Source organism: Pseudophryne corroboree, chromosome 1 (assembly GCF_028390025.1).
Source record: "Pseudophryne corroboree isolate aPseCor3 chromosome 1, aPseCor3.hap2, whole genome shotgun sequence".
Classification (NCBI taxonomy): domain Eukaryota; kingdom Metazoa; phylum Chordata; class Amphibia; order Anura; family Myobatrachidae; genus Pseudophryne; species Pseudophryne corroboree.
Window position 1 is genome coordinate 1,075,165,808 of NC_086444.1, and position 21,923 is coordinate 1,075,187,730.

At 45.6% G+C, this 21,923-nt stretch overlaps 1 protein-coding gene across 2 annotated transcripts in view; it reads left to right on the forward strand.

Annotated features, from left to right (window-relative positions):
• YIPF7 (Yip1 domain family member 7) overlaps window positions 1-21,923 on the forward strand; it is a 201,324-nt gene that overhangs the window by 163,981 nt on the left and 15,420 nt on the right. Inside the window, exon 6 of one of the 2 annotated variants that reach the window (XM_063920990.1) lies at window positions 1,831-1,969. The exons of the other annotated variant lie outside the window; for it this stretch is intronic. Within the exon in view, the coding sequence (XP_063777060.1) occupies window positions 1,831-1,966 (136 nt within the window). The 3' untranslated portion in view covers window positions 1,967-1,969. Of the gene's footprint in view, window positions 1-1,830; window positions 1,970-21,923 lie in introns of those variants that run through there. 2 annotated transcript variants of the gene reach the window in all.

Below are 21,923 nucleotides of genomic sequence, written 5' to 3' on the forward strand. Positions count from 1 at the left end.
TTTATTTCAAAAAAATTGTTTATGGTATAAAGCAAGTCATTTAAACATTACAGTAGTGTACAGTACGTACCATGTGCATTTTGTAGGAAATACAAATCTGGGCGTTGTTCTCTCGAATGCATGATAGCGCACCGTTTCTAAAGTGACTATAATGCCACTTTCCTTGAGCCATGCATGGATCTCTTTGATGGTTTTATTTTCTTTTTTCATGTTGGCGATTATCTTGCTCATCGTTTTGTTGATAGTTACTGGCATGTTGTCCAACTATAATTCCTGTATGGAGAGAAAACATTTGTGAATACTGTAGTCTAAAATTTACACATCTGAAAATGCATAAGAGTTTTATGATAGAAGTTAATACTGTACATGTTTACTATCCAGTACCTGATGTTCAAATTTAAGTATTGTATACTGTACAGTACTGAAAATACAACTTCAGTGTTATGGACTGTATGAAACAGATACAGTACAGTAAATAACCCTCCTTGGAAGTGCATGGGCCCTGTGAGACTTACAGTAGTGTACAGCATAAGGGTCGACTGACATGATGTACAAGCATTACATACAGTACATGTCAGTACTGTATGTAAATTCTTCAATTATTGCCTAACAACAATGCTGCTTACTGTATATTAAATACTGTAGGCCTAGAAATGTGCATCTCAATATAGTAGTTAAAAACACAGGGGCCTATGTGGATAAGCGAGTTCTATGCACACTAAAAATGGCCACCGACCGTGAACCCCCAGCACGTGGCAGCGCTCGGATATGTAGTGAGATACAGTATGGCATACATTTCACAGTTCAGGGGGCAATGCTGAAGGAGCGTCACAATCCCCTAGCTCAATTACACTGGGATAAGCGAGGTCTACTGTATGCACATTACGGTATACCGAGCTGGATCGCTTAGCAACCTGACAAAATGGCCGCCGACCGTGAACTCCCAGCACGTGGCAGCGCTCGGATATGGAGTGAGATACAGTATGGTACAGTCCAGGGGCAATGCTGAAGGAGCGTCACAATCCCCTAGCTCAATTACATTGGGATAAGCGAGGTCTATGCACATTACGGTATACCGAGCTGGATCGCTTAGCAACCTGACAAAATGGCCGCCGACCGTGAACTCCCAGCACGTGGCAGCGCTCGGATATGTAGTGAGATACAATATGGCATACATTTCACAGTTCAGGGGGCAATGCTGAAGGAGTGTCACAATCCCCTAGCTCAATTACATTGGGATAAGCGAGGTCTATGCACATTACGGTATACCGAGCTGGATCGCTTAGCAACCTGACAACATGGCCGCCGACCGTGAACTCCCAGCACGTGGCAGCGCTCGGATATGGAGTGAGAGATGGTATACATTTTAAAATACACCGGGATAAGTTGTATAGGCCATGGAGCAATGCACAGGGACATTCATCATTTACGTACAGTATATAAATAATTGTAAACCGTAAATGAAAGAATTACCGGTCAAATACTGTATGACGAAACTGTGTCAATGAGCTGGAACAGTATGGCCTGTGAAGAAGTTTTCGAAGGCAGAAACGGAGAGCAAATTATCAGGAGATTTCTGAAAGGTCGGAGAAGATCCACACAGCAAGTCTGCTTACGAGGAAACAGCTTTGCAAAGTGGGTAGCGGGGCGGTGACTGAGACGCTCTTTTATTCACATTCACACAAAAGGAATTCTTACCGCTGTGATTGGTGCCAATATAGGCGCATTCATCCTTACACCAATCACAGAGCATACTGTACTTTTGAATGTGAATAAAAGAGCGTCTCAGTCACCGCCCGCTACCCACTTTGCACATCTGTTTCCTCGTAGGCAGACTTGCTGTGTGGATCTTCTCCGACCTTTCAGAAATCTCCTGATAATTTGCTCTCCGTTTCTGCCTTCGAAAACTTCTTCACAGGCCATACTGTTCCAGCTCATTGACACAGTTTCGTCATACAGTATTTGACCGGTAATTCTTTCATTTACGGTTTACAATTATTTATATACTGTACGTAAATGATGAATGTCCCTGTGCATTGCTCCATGGCCTGTACAACTTATCCCGGTGTATTTTAAAATGTATGCCATACTGTATCTCACTACATATCCGAGCGCTGCCACGTGCTGGGAGTTCACGGTCGGTGGCCATTTTGTCAGGTTGCTAAGCGATCCAGCTCGGTATACCGTAATGTGCATAGACCTCGCTTATCCCAATGTAATTGAGCTAGGGGATTGTGACGCTCCTTCAGCATTGCCCCCTGAACTGTGAAATGTATGCCATATTGTATCTCACTACATATCCGAGCGCTGCCACGTGCTGGGAGTTCACGGTCGGCGGCCATTTTGTCAGGTTGCTAAGCGATCCAGCTCGGTATACCGTAATGTGCATACAGTAGACCTCGCTTATCCCAGTGTAATTGAGCTAGGGGATTGTGACGCTCCTTCAGCATTGCCCCCTGAACTGTGAAATGTATGCCATATTGTATCTCACTCCATATCCGAGCGCTGCCACGTGCTGGGAGTTCACGGTCGGCGGCCATTTTGTCAGGTTGCTAAGCGATCCAGCTCGGTATACCGTAATGTGCATAGACCTCGCTTATCCCAATGTAATTGAGCTAGGGGATTGTGACGCTCCTTCAGCATTGCCCCCTGAACTGTGAAATGTATGCCATATTGTATCTCACTACATATCCGAGCGCTGCCACGTGCTGGGAGTTCACGGTCGGCGGCCATTTTGTCAGGTTGCTAAGCGATCCAGCTCGGTATACCGTAGTGTGCATAGACCTCGCTTATCCCAATGTAATTGAGCTAGGGGATTGTGACGCTCCTTCAGCATTGCCCCCTGAACTGTGAAATGTATGCCATACTGTATCTCACTACATATCCGAGCGCTGCCACGTGCTGGGGGTTCACGGTCGGTGGCCATTTTTAGTGTGCATAGAACTCGCTTATCCACATAGGCCCCTGTGTTTTTAACTACTATATTGAGATGCACATTTCTAGGCCTACAGTATTTAATATACAGTAAGCAGCATTGTTGTTAGGCAATAATTGAAGAATTTACATACAGTACTGACATGTACTGTATGTAATGCTTGTACATCATGTCAGTCGACCCTTATGCTGTACACTACTGTAAGTCTCACAGGGCCCATGCACTTCCAAGGAGGGTTATTTACTGTACTGTATCTGTTTCATACAGGAAACTAATTGCAGTCCATAACACTAATATTAAGCCCACTCCATTATCCACTCCTCCCCTGTGTATTAAACACCCCCTACCACCCTGGAAGTCATGTACCAGGGCCCCTTCATTCAGCACAATGCCCCCTTCTACAGTTTAGTGTTCTCCTTCCTGCCCCATCTGTGCAGTAAAGGAATAATTAGCAGAAATTATTTCTCCAGGTCCTACTGTACATACTGAGCGAAAGATAGAACCCCCCCTATCCCCCGCGGAGCATCAAAGCTGCCGCTGATAGCTCCCCCCACCCCTTCCGCTGGTGAGTGGGTAGGGGCCCCAGTGCATTGCTGTGTCCAGGGGCCCACACTGCTGTTAAGATGGCTCTAGTAATTGAGCTAGGGGATTGTGACGCTCCTTCAGCATTGCCCCTGGACTGTACCATACTGTATCTCACTCCATATCCAAGCGCTGCCACGTGCTGGGAGTTCACGGTCGGTGGCCATTTTGTCAGGTTGCTAAGCGATCCAGCTCGGTATAACGTAATGTACATAGACCTTGCTTATCCCGGTGTACTACAGGTATGTGCAGTAGTACTGAATGATTGCTATCACTTGTGGTGAAACACCTATCTTATCAAATACAGTAACTACTGTACAGTATAGTTGTTCGCACAGGTGATGGTAATCATACTGTATATTTAAACTGAAGTCCGTAACAGAGCATTCTGTCCCTCCTGCAGAGGTTCTTGTTGGGAGGCACAGGGAAAAAAGGCAAATACTGTACAGTATTTGCACTTTACTGTTGTGCACTTTATTTGAAAATGTACAGTTGTTTGCTATTTTTAGCATGCTGTGCTTTACATGTTTTCTTATTGTGGTTTTTATATTTTTAGACAAAAGACAAAGAATGCAGACTACCAGATTTTACGGGAGTGCCAAAACCCACCCATCAGTGGCACAGAAACTTGCTGCATTAGTCCCACAAAAGAAGAAGAAAACTGCCAAGGCGGCTCAGAAAGAAAATGTGGTGAAACCACGAAAAAATGCCAAGGCAAAGAATAATACGTTGGAGATGATATGTGGTGTGGCAAATGATGTAATTGTTCCATCTCCTGCAGATCACAGTGTTCAGCCAATGAATCTGGAAATACCGGTGCTAGAGGACGTGACAAACACGCTGCATCAGGAAGCTTCTTTTTTGGACCATGTAGCCACCCCTGGACAAGAAGACATGACACATTCACCACGAAGAAGGTTGCATTTCACAGATGTGAACACCAAAGTGCAGGACTGCCAGTGTACCTGTCCTGTTTTACTAAAGGAGCTACTCAGTAAGGTGACCAATATGGAGTCAGAAGTTGGTGGACAGGTCAATCAGCTGCAGACCGATGTGGCTGGCCTTAAAGAAGGCATAAAGGAACAGATGGTAGAAGCCATGAAGAAAGTCATTGAACAAACGAGGGAAGAATGGCAAGTTGGAGTTTGCCGCACCATCATTGCAACACACCACCAAGCGGTTCAAGTCAGCGGCCTGGACGACCGAGGCCTGGAGGACCGCAGAGGAGGCCTGGAGGACCGCAGAGGAGGCCTGGAGGACCGCAGAGGAGGCCTGGAGGACCGCAGAGGAGGCCTGGAGGACCGCAGCGGACTGGACGAAGTCAGCGGCATGGACGACCACAGAGGAGGCCTGGAGGACCGCAGAGGAGGCCTGGAGGACCGCAGAGGAGGCCTGGAGGACCGCAGAGGAGGCCTGGACGACCGCAGAGGAGGCCTGGACGACCGCAGAGGAGGCCTGGAGGACCGCAGAGGAGGCCTGGAGGACCGCAGCGGACTGGACGAAGTCAGCGGCATGGACGACCACAGAGGAGGCCTGGAGGACCGCAGAGGAGGCCTGGAGGACCGCAGAGGAGGCCTGGAGGACCGCAGAGGAGGCCTGGAGGACCGCAGAGGAGGCCTGGACGACCGCAGAGGAGGCCTGGACGACCGCAGAGGAGGCCTGGACGACCGTAGAGGAGGCCTGGGGGACCGCAGCAGCGGACTGGACGAAGTCAGCGACTTGGACGACCGCAGAGGAGGCCTGGAGGACCGCAGAGGAGGCCTGGAGGACCGCAGAGGAGGCCTGGAGGACCGCAGAGGAGGCCTGGAGGACCGCAGAGGAGGCCTGGACGACCGCAGAGGAGGCCTGGACGACCGCAGAGGAGGCCTAGACGACCGTAGAGGAGGCCTGGGGGACCGCAGCAGCGGACTGGACGAAGTCAGCGACTTGGACGACCGCAGAGGAGGCCTGGAGGACCGCAGAAGAGGCCTGGAGGACCGCAGAAGAGACCTGGAGGACCGCAGAAGAGACCTGGAGGACCGCAGAGGCCGGGACCACAGCAGCGGACTGGACGAAGTCAGCGACTTGGGCGACCGCAGAGGAGGCCTGGACGACCGCAGAGGAGGCCTGGACGACCGCAGAGGAGGCCTGGACGACCGCAGAGGAGGCCTGGGGGACCGCAGCAGCGGACTGGACGAAGTCAGCGACTTGGACGACCGCAGAGGAGGCCTGGAGGACCGCAGAAGAGACCTGGAGGACCGCAGAAGAGACCTGGAGGACCGCAGAGGCCTGGACCACAGCAGCGGACTGGACGAAGTCAGCGACTTGGGCGACCGCAGAGGAGGCCTGGACGACCACAGAGGCCTGGAGGACCGCAGAGGAAACATGGAGGACCGCAGAGGAGGCCTGGAGGACCGCAGAGGAGGCCTGGAGGACCGCAGAAGAGACCTGGAGGACAGCAGAGGAGGCCTGGAGGACCGCAGAGGAGGCCTGGAGGACCGCAGAGGAGGCCTGGAGGACCGCAGAAGAGACCTGGAGGACAGCAGAGGAGGCCTGGAGGACCGCAGAGGAGGCCTGGAGGACCGCAGAGGAGGCCTGGAGGACCGCAGAGGAGGCCTGGAGGACCGCAGAGGAGGCCTAGAGGACCGCAGAAGAGACCTGGAGGACCGCAGAGGAGGCCTGGAGGACCGCAGAGGAGGCCTGGAGGACCGCAGAGGAGGCCTGGAGGACCGCAGAGGCCTGGACCACAGCAGCGGACTGGACGAAGTCAGCGACTTGGACGACCGCAGAGGAGGCCTGGAGGACCGCAGAAGAGACCTGGAGGACCGCAGAAGAGACCAGGAGGACCGCAGAAGAGACCTGGAGGACCGCAGAGGAGGCCTGGAGGACCGCAGAGGGCTGGACGACCGCAGAGGCCTGGATTCAAGTGTGCTGTTGCCAGGAACACCAATGATGACCAGCACACCTGCTCACAGGCCACTTCGCAATACATTCGGAGGCTCTCTGAACAATATTGCCCTGGCTGTCATCTCAACTTCCCTGGACGACCATCTGTACAGAGCTTCAAATGGACATATTCAGAAATATGCATATTCTCTGTTCCAGCACCATGTACGGTACGACAAATACTTGACGTGGGCCAATCGTGTGAACTTTGATGGTTCCAAGGGCAAACTTCCGCTGCCCAAAAATCTGGTACATGACATCATGGCTAGGTGTGAACGCCGCGTGAGGATTGGTGATCCAGAAAAGAGGAAGATAAGGGATACCATAAACTCTGTGCTGAGAACGAAGAGGAAAATGACTTGGAAGCTCGACTATGATGAAACCAGATCATTACCTACCTCCTAGCTTCAGCACATCAGCTTCACACAGCTGAAGCTAAAAAATTGTGTCAATGTACCTGTATGACCTGTACATTTTCTGGGGCTGCATGCACTGTGCTGAATCCACTTGGAGCAGCTCGGTTACTCAAAGGGGAGTGCATGAACTTGGCTCACCACATTCCTGGTAATGTAAGGGCCTGTTACAAGTTGCCCCTTTTATTCCTGTTGATTTTTTGGGCGCTGCTGTATCTATCCAGTAGCAGCCGAGTCCATTGTGCTGTGTCCATCTGGGGCCTTGGGCTGCGTTTCCATCCAGGGGCTGCTGTTGTCAGTCCTCTATTCTGGTGTCCGTATGCGACAGTGTTAAAAAGCAAAAGACAAAAACGAAAAATAATTCAAAAAAGCAAAACCTAAAAATAAAGTACAAAAACCATTACCCCGCACCACCACCACAAAAAAATAAATTATAAAAATGTTAAAGTTGATATTGTTACTGTATTTGTGCTGTTACCTTTTGATTAAAGTACCGTACAGTATGTGTGATGTTGGCTTTATTACAATACAGTACAGTATGTGTGATGTTACATGTTCCAAATGATTTTGTCCGTAAATAAAGTGTTTCTTAAAATAAACATGACGTGGTTTCCAATGTTTGTATTCCCAACTTCCTGTACTGTATAAATTAGTACTACTGTATGATGGGAATTCAATTAAGAGTGGTATACTGTATGTAAAACAACTTGGTTAGGCATCTTGCATTTCATATTTTAATAAAAACCACAGGAAACTTCTATTTTTAAAAGTTTATTGAAGAAAAAAAAGGTGTTTTTTTTTAAATAAAGTTTGAAAGTTAATTAAAACAAAAAAGTAGTTTGTTCTTCGTTACATTCTTTTCTTGTGTATATAGATATCTGTGGGGGAAAAAAAAAAAAAAAGTATTAAAGTAAAGACACTCATGTTCATTTGTTTTCCAAGAAAATTTGTGGAACCACACAGCCCAGCAATAAGTCATGCTGGGCTGTGTGGTTCCACAAAAGGCATGCGGTACAAAGTGAAATAGTGGTGTCAGTGGTCAGCACTTTGACACGCTAACATTTGTGGAACCACACAGCAATGGCTGACACACATAAAATGGCTGACACACACAAAATGCCTGACACACACAAAATGCCTGACACACACAAAATGCCTGACACACACAAAATGCCTGACACACACATGCTGGAGTGAAAACACATGTTTGCCAAACAGTCGACAGCACATGTCGGCCAGATGGCCGACCAAACTTGCTCCAAATCACCCCAAACTGGCCAGAAAGCACCCCAGCACACTCAGGAGGTACTGTACACCACAGCTAAATTAGGAGAGAATTTCATTACAAACAGCCAGATCTTGCAGATTATCTGCCAGATAATTGTATGGTGTACAGTATGCCTATCTTATACAGTAGAAAAAGATACTATACAATGGAGTACAAGAACAAAAATTTTTATTAAATAAAATTAAATTAATCTTAATAAAACATTAAAAAAGTGGTCCACTAAGAGGTGGACCACCACCCGCAGGAGCTGGATGGCACGCTGCAACTGTTCTGTGGGAAAAAAAGGACAGTATTACAAAACAAATACTGAATACTTTACAGTGTAGTAATGGCAATACAGTACTTTACTCTATATTAGACAATATTGTTATTTACAATGTACAGTACTGTATTGTCAGTACAGTAAATCAAACACTACTGTATGCTGTCGAGGTAATTTAAACATTGCTTTAGTTTACCTCTTGTATAAGTGGGCTGCTGCCTGCCCGCTTCTGGGCCAGCCCACCTATCTTGCCCCTGTCTGGGGCCCCCATAAATAATTGGCACTATATTGGAGAAAAAAAAACATTTAGTCACATTCAAATAGTAAACAATTATTACTGTATACTGTAGGTACAGTATTATACTGTATTGCTGGTATTCAAAATATAAAGTACTGTACAAGAGTTTAGCTTCAATAGGTCATAAACAAATTGTCAAAGGAATTAAACACCACAGTACAAATACTGTAGACATTTACTGTATGTATTAGCAGTCATGACATTTCATGACCGCTTCAGAAAAAAGAGGGTTACAGTACTGTAGGTGGTGTTGTAGGGAGTACTATCCATAATAGTGGACTGTACTCAGAGCCAGCCATAAATAATATGATTCCCTAGTCAAGTTTTTGGATGCTGCCCCCTTGCACAGATGCTATTTCCGCCTCTGAGCCTGTACCCCTTTCCCAGCACCATCACCCCTCAACCATAGCAGTCCTCATTTTGGTGCTCCTCCAACTTACTGTACTGTATGTTTAAAATAGCAACAGTGTGCACATTCGGTGTGCATCCCAAAACGGTGCATGTTCTTGCTGGGAAGGGGCAAGGCCACACAGTAATTCCCCAATCTGAAATGACGCCACACAGTACTGCAACTTTATTCACAACATATCATGCAATAGTGTCTCTTTTTCTCGTTACATCATATGATAGTACCACATTACTCCTCAAAGTATTCCCACTTATTCACATTGCATCACATCATATTGCTCTTTGTTCACATTAGACCACACAGTAGTGCCCTTGCTACAGTATATGTTACACAACAAAGTACTGTATACACATAATGCTGCACATTAGTAATGCATTTTGTATGCACAGAATATACTGTAGGCATGCTGCATATCATATTAATCAGCAGAAGCTGCTTGTGCCCCTGGGCATTTGGCAAGTATGCCTATGCCTAGGGCAGGCTCAGACTGGAGATCAGTACGTAATCCCGCTGGACGGGATCCCGGCAGTCAAAATACAGACGCCGGAATCCCGACCACACAATCCCGACAGGGGCGGCGAGCGGAAAGCAGCCCCTTGCATGCTTGCTTCGCTCGCCACGCGGTGGGCACGGTGCCTCGCTACGCTCTACACACTATTATATCAGTAGTCAGGAAACGCAGCATGCATTTGTGGAGTGAAGAGGGTGAAAAAGGAGAGAAAGTACAGTTTGTACTGTAAGGTTATGTCAGAGGGTGTGAAGATGATCAGCTCAGTGTTATACATGTTACAGTAAGTTAGAATACAGTACAGTGCATTATGTATTTCTATTTTATTACCAGGTGTCTCCTCCACTGGTTGGCGACGGACTGTAAAAAGATAATACAGTACAGTTAGTCATATCAGTTTGACTTAAAATAATGTTGGAGAAAAAAAAATACTGTAATTACAGTACCAACTATTGCTACTGTACAGTATATTTACCAAAAATGTATTCTGGCTCGTCGTCTGTGGGTAAAAGAGAAGAATATTATAAGATACAGTATACAGTAAAAAGTATAGTAATAGTACACTAGTGTCCAGGCCCAGTGTCAGGTGGGTAAAAAAAGGTATGCTTGTGACAGGCATGGTGATTCCAAGGGACCCCACCGAGACCATCAGAAAATTTGTGAGTGACCCGTATGCCGGTGATTATGACTAGAATAAGGTAGCAACTCTTTTTTCTTTTGAATTATGTATACTGTACAGTACTGTATGTGCATATTGTACAGTACACTTAAAATATTTAGCAGTTACTGTAGTGGTAATTTTTGGGATGACAGTATTAGCATACTGTAAGCATCCAACTGAGGCCCCCAAACAGATGCCGCCACTAGGTACAGTACGTGCCTCTCGTGCCTAATGGGAAATTCATCACTGACAGTATCTAGAGAGATGAATGGAGAGACAGTGACAAGGGGTGAGAGAGAGAGAGAGAGAGAAATTGAGTAAGATGGGTGTTTTTTTTAGAACAGGATGTTGTCCATACAGTAGCAACCAATCAAATATTACCTACTGTACTGTATTATCGTCTGTAAGTGTAACTAGATACTGTAAATGTTAATGTGGGATGTGATCGGTTGCTACTGTATGGGCAATATCACCAGTTCAAACAAAAACAATTTTCATCCGATTTCTACGCATTTGCCAGAAAAATCTGATGAAAAGTGCTACTCTGATGGCATCAGATCAATGTCAGTAATAATTCTTACCACTAAATGCAGCAGCATCATCATCATCCTCCTCCTCCTCCGTGGCCTGTTCCAGTGTAGGGCCTGTGAAAAAAAACATTAATGTGAAAAAAAAAAAGGTTCATTCCAGGAAATACACATACCCTCCAACATGACCCGCCCCACTAGGTACAAAATGCTCTGGTTCTGGACTTCCCTCTTAATTTATTATTGCCATCACCTGTGAAGAAACAGCTTTCTTATCATATAACTAGTTCAACACAGGTGATGGAAATCATAAATTAAGAGGGAAGTCTAGAAACAGAGCAGTGCGGCGGGTCATGTTGGAGGGTCTGCATACAGAAACATAGAATTTGATGACAAATACTGTAAGAACCACTTTGCCCATCTAATCTGCCTCTTTTTTTTAACCTTTTTTTTACATCAAACCTTATAACAATTTTCCCCAAACATCACATGATGCAAAGATAAATAAATAAAAAAAGAGGTGCAAGATGGAATTGTGATTGGGCCCTCCCAACCACCCTTATGTTATATAAACAGGGTCTGCCACACGACTGTGGCTGAAATGACTGGTTGGTTTGGGCCCCCACCAAAAAAAGAAGCAATCAATCTCTCCTTGCTCAAACTGGCTCTACAGAGGCACGATGTACCGGACTGGACTTACTTAATGGGTGCAGTGAGGTGATGGACATAGAGATAGAGTCCTGGTCCTCCTCCTCCGCCACCGCCTGTGACAGTGTAGGGCCTGTGAAAGCAAAAAATCCATGAAATATACTTTTGTATTCTGTGTTGAATACAGTAAAGCAAAAATTCAGTCAGGAATTGGAGGAGGAGAGTAAATTTCGCACACAGAGACGAGAATGTCGAGGCCAGAATCAGGGGGTAGTGGAGGAGGGTTAGGATACCGTACCTCACCCTGTTGGGATTGCTGCAATCAGGATGCCACTGTCGGTCACCTGACCGCTAGAATCCTGACTGCTGGTCACGCAAACCCAACCCATTGGTTTAACACAATGTACAGTACAGTACAATACTGCAGTTTACTTACCAAGTTGGGGAGAGGGTTTTTCATCCTCATCCTCACTGTCAATAATTACTGAGTTGAAAATAAAAAAATATTATAAACAAAATACAGTAGAGTACAGTTACTACAAAATTGCACAGTAGTACAGTGCTACAGGAGGCAGAGATATATTCATAATACAGTAGGAGCAGAATGACTGTCCAGCGGTAGGGGACATACAGTACTGTATTTAAAAGACCTGCTGTCTGGATCCCGACATTCAGAATGCAGAGTGTGGATTCAGAGTATGATTGGAGGGTTAGGCTAGTGGAGGGTGGGTCGGATGCACAATTTTGGGCACCATAATACAAAATGGATATCGTGGAACTACAAAAGGTTTAGAGGCGGGCGACCAAAGTGATGAAGTGGATTGAGAAGATGGAATACAAGGAAAGGCAGGCTAGGCATGTTTACATTGGAAAAGAGGAGATTAAGAGGGGACATGATTAACCTTTACAAATATACTGTATACAGTAAGGGGACAATACACAGGAACGGTTTTTGATAAGATGGACACAGAGGACACGTGCACAGTAACTCTTGTTGAAGTAGAGGCGATTTCGCACAGAGGCGAAAAGGGGTCTTCACAGTGAGGGAAATACTGTACAGTACATGTTTGGAATTCCCTGCCTGAAAAGTAATAAAAGTGGACTTGGTCAATACTTTTAAGAATGGGCTTGAGAAAATCCTACTGTACTTACTATAATCTGGCTCCTCTTCCTCCCCCGAATCAATGGGAATGAGCTCCTCCTCTGTATCAATTACGAGGCGGTCTGTGTGTAAAAGATGACAAGTATTGTAAAATACAAAAATTACAGTAATACTGTAGGAAACTAGTGTGTCTGTAACAAAAAGTAATTATTACCACTTCCGGAGCTCTCGGATGGTGTCGGCGGTGGTGGTGGTGGTGTTGGTACTGTGGGAAAAAAAATAACAGTACTGTAAGTGAAGCTGTCAATTTGAAACATGTACTGTACAGTATCCAGGACACATGTACAGTAGTGTAACAACGATGACAGTAGCACCAGAATTCTCGTTACACAATACCTGGCAGCGCAGCAGGTGGTGGTGGTGGTGGTGGTGGTACTGTGGGAAAAAAAATAACAGTACTGTAAGTGAAGCTGTCAATTTGAAACATGTACTGTACAGTATCCAGGACACATGTACAGTAGTGTAACGATGACAGTCACACCAGAATTCTCGTTACACAATACCTGGCAGCGCAGCAGGTGGTGGTGGTGGTGGTGGTGGTGGTACTGTGGGAAAAAAAATAACAGTACTGTAAGTGAAGCTGTCAATTGGAAACATGTACTGTACAGTATCCAGGACACATGTACAGTAGTGTAACGATGACAGTCACACCAGAATTCTCGTTACACAATACCTGGCAGCGCAGCAGGTGGTGGTGGTGGTGGTGGTGTTGTTGGTACTGTGGGAAAAAAAATAACAGTACTGTAAGTGAAGCTGTCAATTTGAAACATGTACTGCACAGTATCCAAGACACATGTACAGTAGTGTAACAACGATGACAGTAGCACCAGAATTCTCGTTACACAATACCTGGCAGCGCAGCAGGTGGTGGTGGTGGTGGTGGTGGTGGTACTGTGGGAAAAAAAATAACAGTACTGTAAGTGAAGCTGTCAATTGGAAACATGTACTGTACAGTATCCAGGACACATGTACAGTAGTGTAACAACGATGACAGTAGCACCAGAATTCTCGTTACACAATACCTGGCAGCGCAGCAGGTGGTGGTGGTGGTGGTGGTGTTGTTGGTACTGTGGGAAAAAAAATAACAGTACTGTAAGTGAAGCTGTCAATTTGAAACATGTACTGCACAGTATCCAAGACACATGTACAGTAGTGTAACAACGATGACAGTAGCACCAGAATTCTCGTTACACAATACCTGGCAGCGCAGCAGGTGGTGGTGGTGGTGGTGGTGGTGGTACTGTGGGAAAAAAAATAACAGTACTGTAAGTGAAGCTGTCAATTGGAAACATGTACTGTACAGTATCCAGGACACATGTACAGTAGTGTAACAACGATGACAGTAGCACCAGAATTCTCGTTACACAATACCTGGCAGCGCAGCAGGTGGTGGTGGTGGTGGTGGTGGTACTGTGGGAAAAAAAATAACAGTACTGTAAGTGAAGCTGTCAATTTGAAACATGTACTGTACAGTATCCAGGACACATGTACAGTAGTGTAACGATGACAGTCACACCAGAATTCTCGTTACACAATACCTGGCAGCGCAGCAGGTGGTGGTGGTGGTGGTGGTGTTGTTGGTACTGTGGGAAAAAAAATAACAGTACTGTAAGTGAAGCTGTCAATTTGAAACATGTACTGCACAGTATCCAAGACACATGTACAGTAGTGTAACAACGATGACAGTAGCACCAGAATTCTCGTTACACAATACCTGGCAGCGCAGCAGGTGGTGGTGGTGGTGGTACTGTGGGAAAAAAAATAACAGTACTGTAAGTGAAGCTGTCAATTGGAAACATGTACTGTACAGTATCCAGGACACATGTACAGTAGTGTAACAACGATGACAGTAGCACCAGAATTCTCGTTACACAATACCTGGCAGCGCAGCAGGTGGTGGTGGTGGTGGTGGTGGTACTGTGGGAAAAAAAATAACAGTACTGTAAGTGAAGCTGTCAATTTGAAACATGTACTGTACAGTATCCAGGACACATGTACAGTAGTGTAACAACGATGACAGTAGCACCAGAATTCTCGTTACACAATACCTGGCAGCGCAGCAGGTGGTGGTGGTGGTGGTACTGTGGGAAAAAAAATAACAGTACTGTAAGTGAAGCTGTCAATTTGAAACATGTACTGCACAGTATCCAGGACCAAAAAGGGGTCCGGCCAATAAACAATCTGCATCAGAGAAGCAAGATACAGTATGCTTAAAGTATACAGTACTATATACTAGATCGCCAACAAACGTAAATTAACAAACAACTATCACTGGAATTTACCATCCTCATCCCGTAGCGAAGCACGGGTATTCAGCTATCTACAATGTTATTTATACTTTGTGTTTAATATTTACATTTAGTTTTGTAAACAGACATTCTTAACATTAACGGATTGCAGCGAGTTATCTGTGATGGTCAGGACAGGGGGTTGGGACTATAGAAATCACTATGTACTGTACACTACTGTATTTGACAATACTTACCAGCTTGGCGGCGCCTGTCCCGCCTCCTGTGACGTCGTGCTACCAGCCCTGTAAAAATATATATACAGTATAATGGCAGCATACTGTACAGCCAATGAAATTCAACATTGACAGCATCTTTATGACATCACAATAAATGGAATTGTTCATTCTAGTACCCTGCACCTAATCACTCAGGAGGGCATAGTGTACTGTACTGTCTTCAAAACTTAAGGGGCACATTTCTAAATGTGACATACAGTACACTTACAGTATCGCTACAGTACAGTAGGTCCAGGGTATTAGACAGAACACTACCTTTATAGACATTGTAACACACATAAGCATTGCCCTTATAAACATTATGACACACATCAGCATGCAGCCCTCCCACCCTTAACCATCTCAGTACTGTTCATTACATTACAAATTGATTTCATGACAGATGATGCAGTACTCACCTGAATTCATCTTATTCACGTCATGTCACAGTAGTGCAGTTTATTCACGTCACAGTACTGTCCTTGATTCACGTTGTGTCACACAGTAGAGCACCGTATTCACGTCACAGTACTGTCCTTGATTCACGTTGTGTCACACAGTAGAGCACCGTATTCACGTCACAGTACTGTCCTTGATTCACGTTGTGTCACACAGTAGAGCACCGTATTCACGTCACAGTACTGTCCTTGATTCACGTTGTGTCACACAGTAGAGCACCGTATTCACGTCACAGTACTGTCCTTGATTCACGTTGTGTCACACAGTAGAGCACCTTATTCACGTTACTGTACGTCACAGTAGTGCAGTAGTATATCCACATTACGTCACAAAGTAGAGATCTGCCAGTCATGAACCTTATGCAAGAGTAATGCACGTCAGAACACATTAGGCCACTGTAACATCCCTTAGAATAATTTCTGCCAAAGTAACATCCCTTAGAACACTGTACTATCTGAAACACAAATTTCGGCACACTGCACGACACACTGCAATTAAACCACACAATGCACTGCACGACTGCGTGATATGACAAACTGCACATTTCCCTGCAAAATATGATACAATGTACACTACACAAAAAACTGCAATTACCACATGTGTATACAGTACACTGCACGACAGTGCTGGCCCTAGCCAGGTACAGATACAGCCGCAGTCACGCAAAATATAGGCATGCCGCATATCATTTTAATCAGCAGAAGCTGCTGGTGCCCCTAAGCATAGCAAATGCCCTAGGCATTTGCCTACTGTAGTTTGCCTATGCCTAAGGCCGGCTCTGCTGCACGATGTGATTCACTATGTATTACACTCACTGCACAATACCATATACTGAATGTACACTGCATGACACGCTGCAATTACGCAGCACGATACACTGTGATACATTGCATATACTGTACACTGCATGATACTGTACACTGCACAATCGTAGACCACCTGGATTGTAAAGAACTACTGTATATACACAAGTTTAAAAAAATAACAATTGTTTTTGTAAAACGCATGTCGATCTTTTTCCATGTCAACTTAACGACCATGTCAACCTACAGTAACTGGTGTCAACCAATTTCAAAAGCCGCACCATCTAGGTCGACGCAAAAAAACAAATTGACCTTTTGACCCGGGTTAATGTTTGGTCCTTGTTTAACCATTTGTTTACCACAAATACTGTACAGTGCTGTATAGACCGGATACCTGCTGCTACAGCAGCCCCTGCTATAATGTACTGTACCTGTAACTACAGTAACTTAAAGTACAGTAATCTACAGTAATGTACTGTACTTACAATCCCTTATGGCCTGCAGGCGTCGTGGGGTCCTCCTCACGAGGTCGCTCCATCTCCTCTGGAGAGACCTCACCGTTCTCCTCCGGTTGTAGGTCCGGAGGATATCCCTGCTGGCCCTCCTATATGCCCTAACTTTCTCCTCGTTGCTGGCGAGAGTTCTGTCCCGCCAGCGAACGAGGAGACGCAGCTCACCCAGAGCATAGGGACGGTCACGTACTACAGGTACAGCAGCCATGCTTATGCTCAATGAGCGATCCAGACGTCGTGCGTCTCAGACGTCGTGCGTCTCAGACGTCGTGCGTTCCAGGCATTCAACGTACAGTACTGTAGTTACTGTACTTTGTGACAGTTTCCCTTAGTTTTACATATGCCCTTTCTTTGACCACAGTATTTTCCACTGTCTTGCCCTACGCCCTTCCCTCCTGGGAGCCTTCACAGGTCTTATGCTATACACAAATACCGAAGATGCACAGTCCGTCAGAATACACTCATTTCATTCACGCTGTTTGGGTGCATTTAGCGTAAAGAATCGCTCCTGCAGATGTACTTTGATTTATGTGAAACCTGTGTGCATCCTTCCATTGACTGTCTTACAATGTAAATAAAATAATACAGTGCATTATTACAGAAAAAAAAAAAAAAAGAAAGAAAGCACATCATGTCTCGAACCCTGGACCCCCAGTGAGGGAGGTGGGAGCCTTCACCCCTAACCCACGACGCCTCATGAGAGATTTCTAATTTCATGTGTGAAAGTACTGCAAACAGCGCCCGGCCCTCGCCCCATTGCTGTTGGTTTATGCCTTAGAGGACTCGGACGCTCGCATTTGTAAAGCACGGTGTTTTCCTCCGCCTCCTGCTAGCCTGTTGCCCTTCCCCCATGGGAGCCTGCACAGATCATGCAGTAGACAGGGAGGGAATGCAGGTCATGTGCAATACACAAACGCCCACTGTAGTACTATTTTGCTCACTTACAGTACCGTACTGTAGGTTGCATTTAGCGTAAAGAATCGCTCCTGCAGATGTACTTTGATTTATGTGAAACCTGTGTGCATCCTTCCATTGGATGTACTGTATTGGAGAGAAAAAAAAAAATGTTAAAGTGAATGTCACGGGAACACATTAAAAATAAGGTTGGCACTTCCTTCCCATTGGTGTTGGTTTACAGTATGCCGTAGTGTACTCGGACGCTCATGTAATTGCATTTCAAAGGCACAGTATTTTCCATCGTCTCCCCCCTACCCCCATCGCCCTTCCCCCCTGGGGGCCTGCACAGGGAGGAAATTCAGGTCCTGTGCAATGCACAAACGCTGAAGATCTACAGTACTGTTTTGCTTAGTTGGTAGCGCCAGAATACACTCATTTCATTCACGCTGTTTGGGTGCATTTAGCGTAAAGAATCGCTCCTGCAGATGTACTTTGATTTATGTGAAACCTGTGTGCATCCTTCCATTGACTGTCTTACAATGTAAATAAAATAATACAGTGCATTATTACAGAAAAAAAAAAAAAAAAGAAAGAAAGCACATCATGTCTCGAACCCTGGACCCCCAGTGAGGGAGGTGGGAGCCTTCACCCCTAACCCACGACGCCTCATGAGAGATTTCTAATTTCATGTGTGAAAGTACTGCAAACAGCGCCCGGCCCTCGCCCCATTGCTGTTGGTTTATGCCTTAGAGGACTCGGACGCTCGCATTTGTAAAGCACGGTGTTTTCCTCCGCCTCCTGCTAGCCTGTTGCCCTTCCCCCATGGGAGCCTGCACAGATCATGCAGTAGACAGGGAGGGAATGCAGGTCATGTGCAATACACAAACGCCCACTGTAGTACTATTTTGCTCACTTACAGTACCGTACTGTAGGTTGCATTTAGCGTAAAGAATCGCTCCTGCAGATGTACTTTGATTTATGTGAAACCTGTGTGCATCCTTCCATTGGATGTACTGTATTGGAGAGAAAAAAAAATGTTAAAGTGAATGTCACGGGAACACATTAAAAATAAGGTTGGCACTTCCTTCCCATTGGTGTTGGTTTACAGTATGCCGTAGTGTACTCGGACGCTCATGTAATTGCATTTCAAAGGCACAGTATTTTCCATCGTCTCCCCCCTACCCCCATCGCCCTTCCCCCCTGGGGGCCTGCACAGGGAGGAAATTCAGGTCCTGTGCAATGCACAAACGCTGAAGATCTACAGTACTGTTTTGCTTAGTTGGTAGCGCCAGAATACACTCATTTCATTCACGCTGTTTGGGTGCATTTAGCGTAAAGAATCGCTCCTGCAGATGTACTTTGATTTATGTGAAACCTGTGTGCATCCTTCCATTGACTGTCTTACAATGTAAATAAAATAATACAGTGCATTATTACAGAAAAAAAAAAAAAAAAGAAAGAAAGCACATCATGTCTCGAACCCTGGACCCCCAGTGAGGGAGGTGGGAGCCTTCACCCCTAGCCCACGACACCTCATGAGAGATTTCTAATTTCATGTGTGAAAGTACTGCAAACAGCGCCCGGCCCTCGCCCCATTGCTGTTGGTTTATGCCTTAGAGGACTCGGACGCTCGCATTTGTAAAGCACGGTGTTTTCCTCCGCCTCCTGCTAGCCTGTTGCCCTTCCCCCATGGGAGCCTGCACAGATCATGCAGTAGACAGGGAGGGAATGCAGGTCATGTGCAATACACAAACGCCCACTGTAGTACTATTTTGCTCACTTACAGTACCGTACTGTAGGTTGCATTTAGCGTAAAGAATCGCTCCTGCAGATGTACTTTGATTTATGTGAAACCTGTGTGCATCCTTCCATTGACTGTCTTACAATGTAAATAAAATAATACAGTGCATTATTACAGAAAAAAAAAAGAAAAAGAAAGAAAGCACATCATGTCTCGAACCCTGGACCCCCAGTGAGGGAGGTGGGAGCCTTCACCCCTAGCCCACGACGCCTCATGAGAGATTTCCAGTTTCATGTGTGAAAGTACTGCAAACAGCGCCCGGCCCCCGCCCCATTGCTGTTGGTTTATGCCTTAGAGGACTCGGACGCTCGCATTTGTAAAGCACGGTGTTTTCCTCCGCCTTCTGCTAGTCCTCCATTCCCATTATGCATTAGCGAACTCAGACGCTCATATATTTTAAAAGCACGGTGTTTATACATTGTACTGTACATTCTTCCTTTTACACAATTACTGTAGTTGCGTCTCCATACACATACAGTACTGTACTCCATACTTTTTCCACCGCCTCCCGTTACGCCTACAGTATTGCCAGAGCTGTAGATCAATCCGCCGCTATACTGTACGATCGAAAGTACTGGATTAGTGGAGCATTAGCCACACAGTGGTGGAGATGTGTAATGCATGATGAGTATCTAGATCGTCTCAACGCGCCTGCCTGTGATTAAACTCAGCTATCGCCTTAGCGTGGCTAAACGCCCGTCTCGGCGGAGAAACAGTCAAGATAAAGTTGGCTACATCTGTAGTTACTGTTATGTTTGCCATATCCCAGTGGCTCCCAAACTGTGGGAGGATCTTGCAGGGGTGCATCAGGTTGGTGGACTAGGAGCAAATAAAAATGTTTATGATCAAAGTGATAAACAAAACAAGTGCTAGTGGCTGCCAATTATAAAACATGGGGACAATCAGAAGCACAACTGTACACCACCACATAACCGAACCTAAGGACATACAATACCTCATAACACGACCCATTCCAGGAAGGACAACATGCTTTATTCCTGGATTTCCCTCTTAATTTATTATTGCTATCACCTGTTTGTTACTGGACTTCCCTCTTAAATTATGATTGCCATCACCTCTGTTGAAACATCTTACTTATCAATTAACTAGTTTAAAACAGGTGATGGCAATCATACATTAAGAGAAAAATCCAGGAACAGAGCATTTGGGTCCTCATTCAGGTTCAATCGTTAAATTGCTAAAATTCCGTCTGCACATGTGCGAAGTCAGCAGTGTGCGTGCGCAGACTTCCGCATTCCAATCACATCCCTGAAGAATGTGATCGTAATTTGATTGACAGCAGCAAGAGGGCGGTGACACAGTATTATTGGGGGAGGGGGTCCGGATAACATCGGCGTGTCCAGACCATTTTAGGGGCGGCCGCAAGACATCACACGTAGCCACTGCAATGATGAAAATGGCAGCTCTGCGCCTGCATACGCAGCCTAGCTGTGTATGCAGGGGTTAAACGTAATTTCTGATTCTGAAATGCGATCACAATTTATTTGCGATCACATCGCAGGAACAAGATTAGCATGCTGGGTGGTCTTGCCCTGGGCTGGGTGGCCCCCAGCATACTATCGTCAACAGTAGCAGATTCTGCTATTTAGAAGCTGAATTGGGTCCTTTGTTCCTTCTGGGATGACAGGTAGACACAAGTTACTTAATATTTTTTTTCCAAATATATCAATAAAAAACTTTTATCCTAAAGGTACTGTAAAAAATGCTTATACTCTAGGGCAATTCAAGAAAGTTTGGGTACCACTGCCATATATTTATAATTTCTTCAGTCCAATCAGTTTGTATTAAATTTGTTAAAAAAAAACAATCTGTGCGTGGGAAACATTACAGCTAGCAATCCCATGAGAATGGCAAGATTGATTGATACTTCAATATCAGAAAATATGCTTTAATAAGGTACAGAGCCGGCCCTAGCCAATTTGATGCCCTTGGCAAGATTTTGGCTGGTTCCCCACTAGCACCACCGCTAGTTCCGCCTCTGACCCTCCACCCCTTTCCCAGTACCATCACCCCTCACCCATAGCAGTCCTTATGTTGGTGTTCCTACCCCCTGTATTTTAAATAGGAACACTGTGCACATTCGGCGCGCAGCCCAAAAAGGGGTTTGTTTTTGCTGGCAAGGGGCTTGGTCACACAATAGTACCCCAATTCAAATTACGCCACACAGTACTGCAACTTTATTCACATTTTACCATGCAATAGTGTCCCTTATTCATGTTACATCACACAGTAGTCCAACTTTACCTTATATACATTACTCCTCACAGTAGTGCCCCTTATTTACACTACATCACACTGAATTGCTC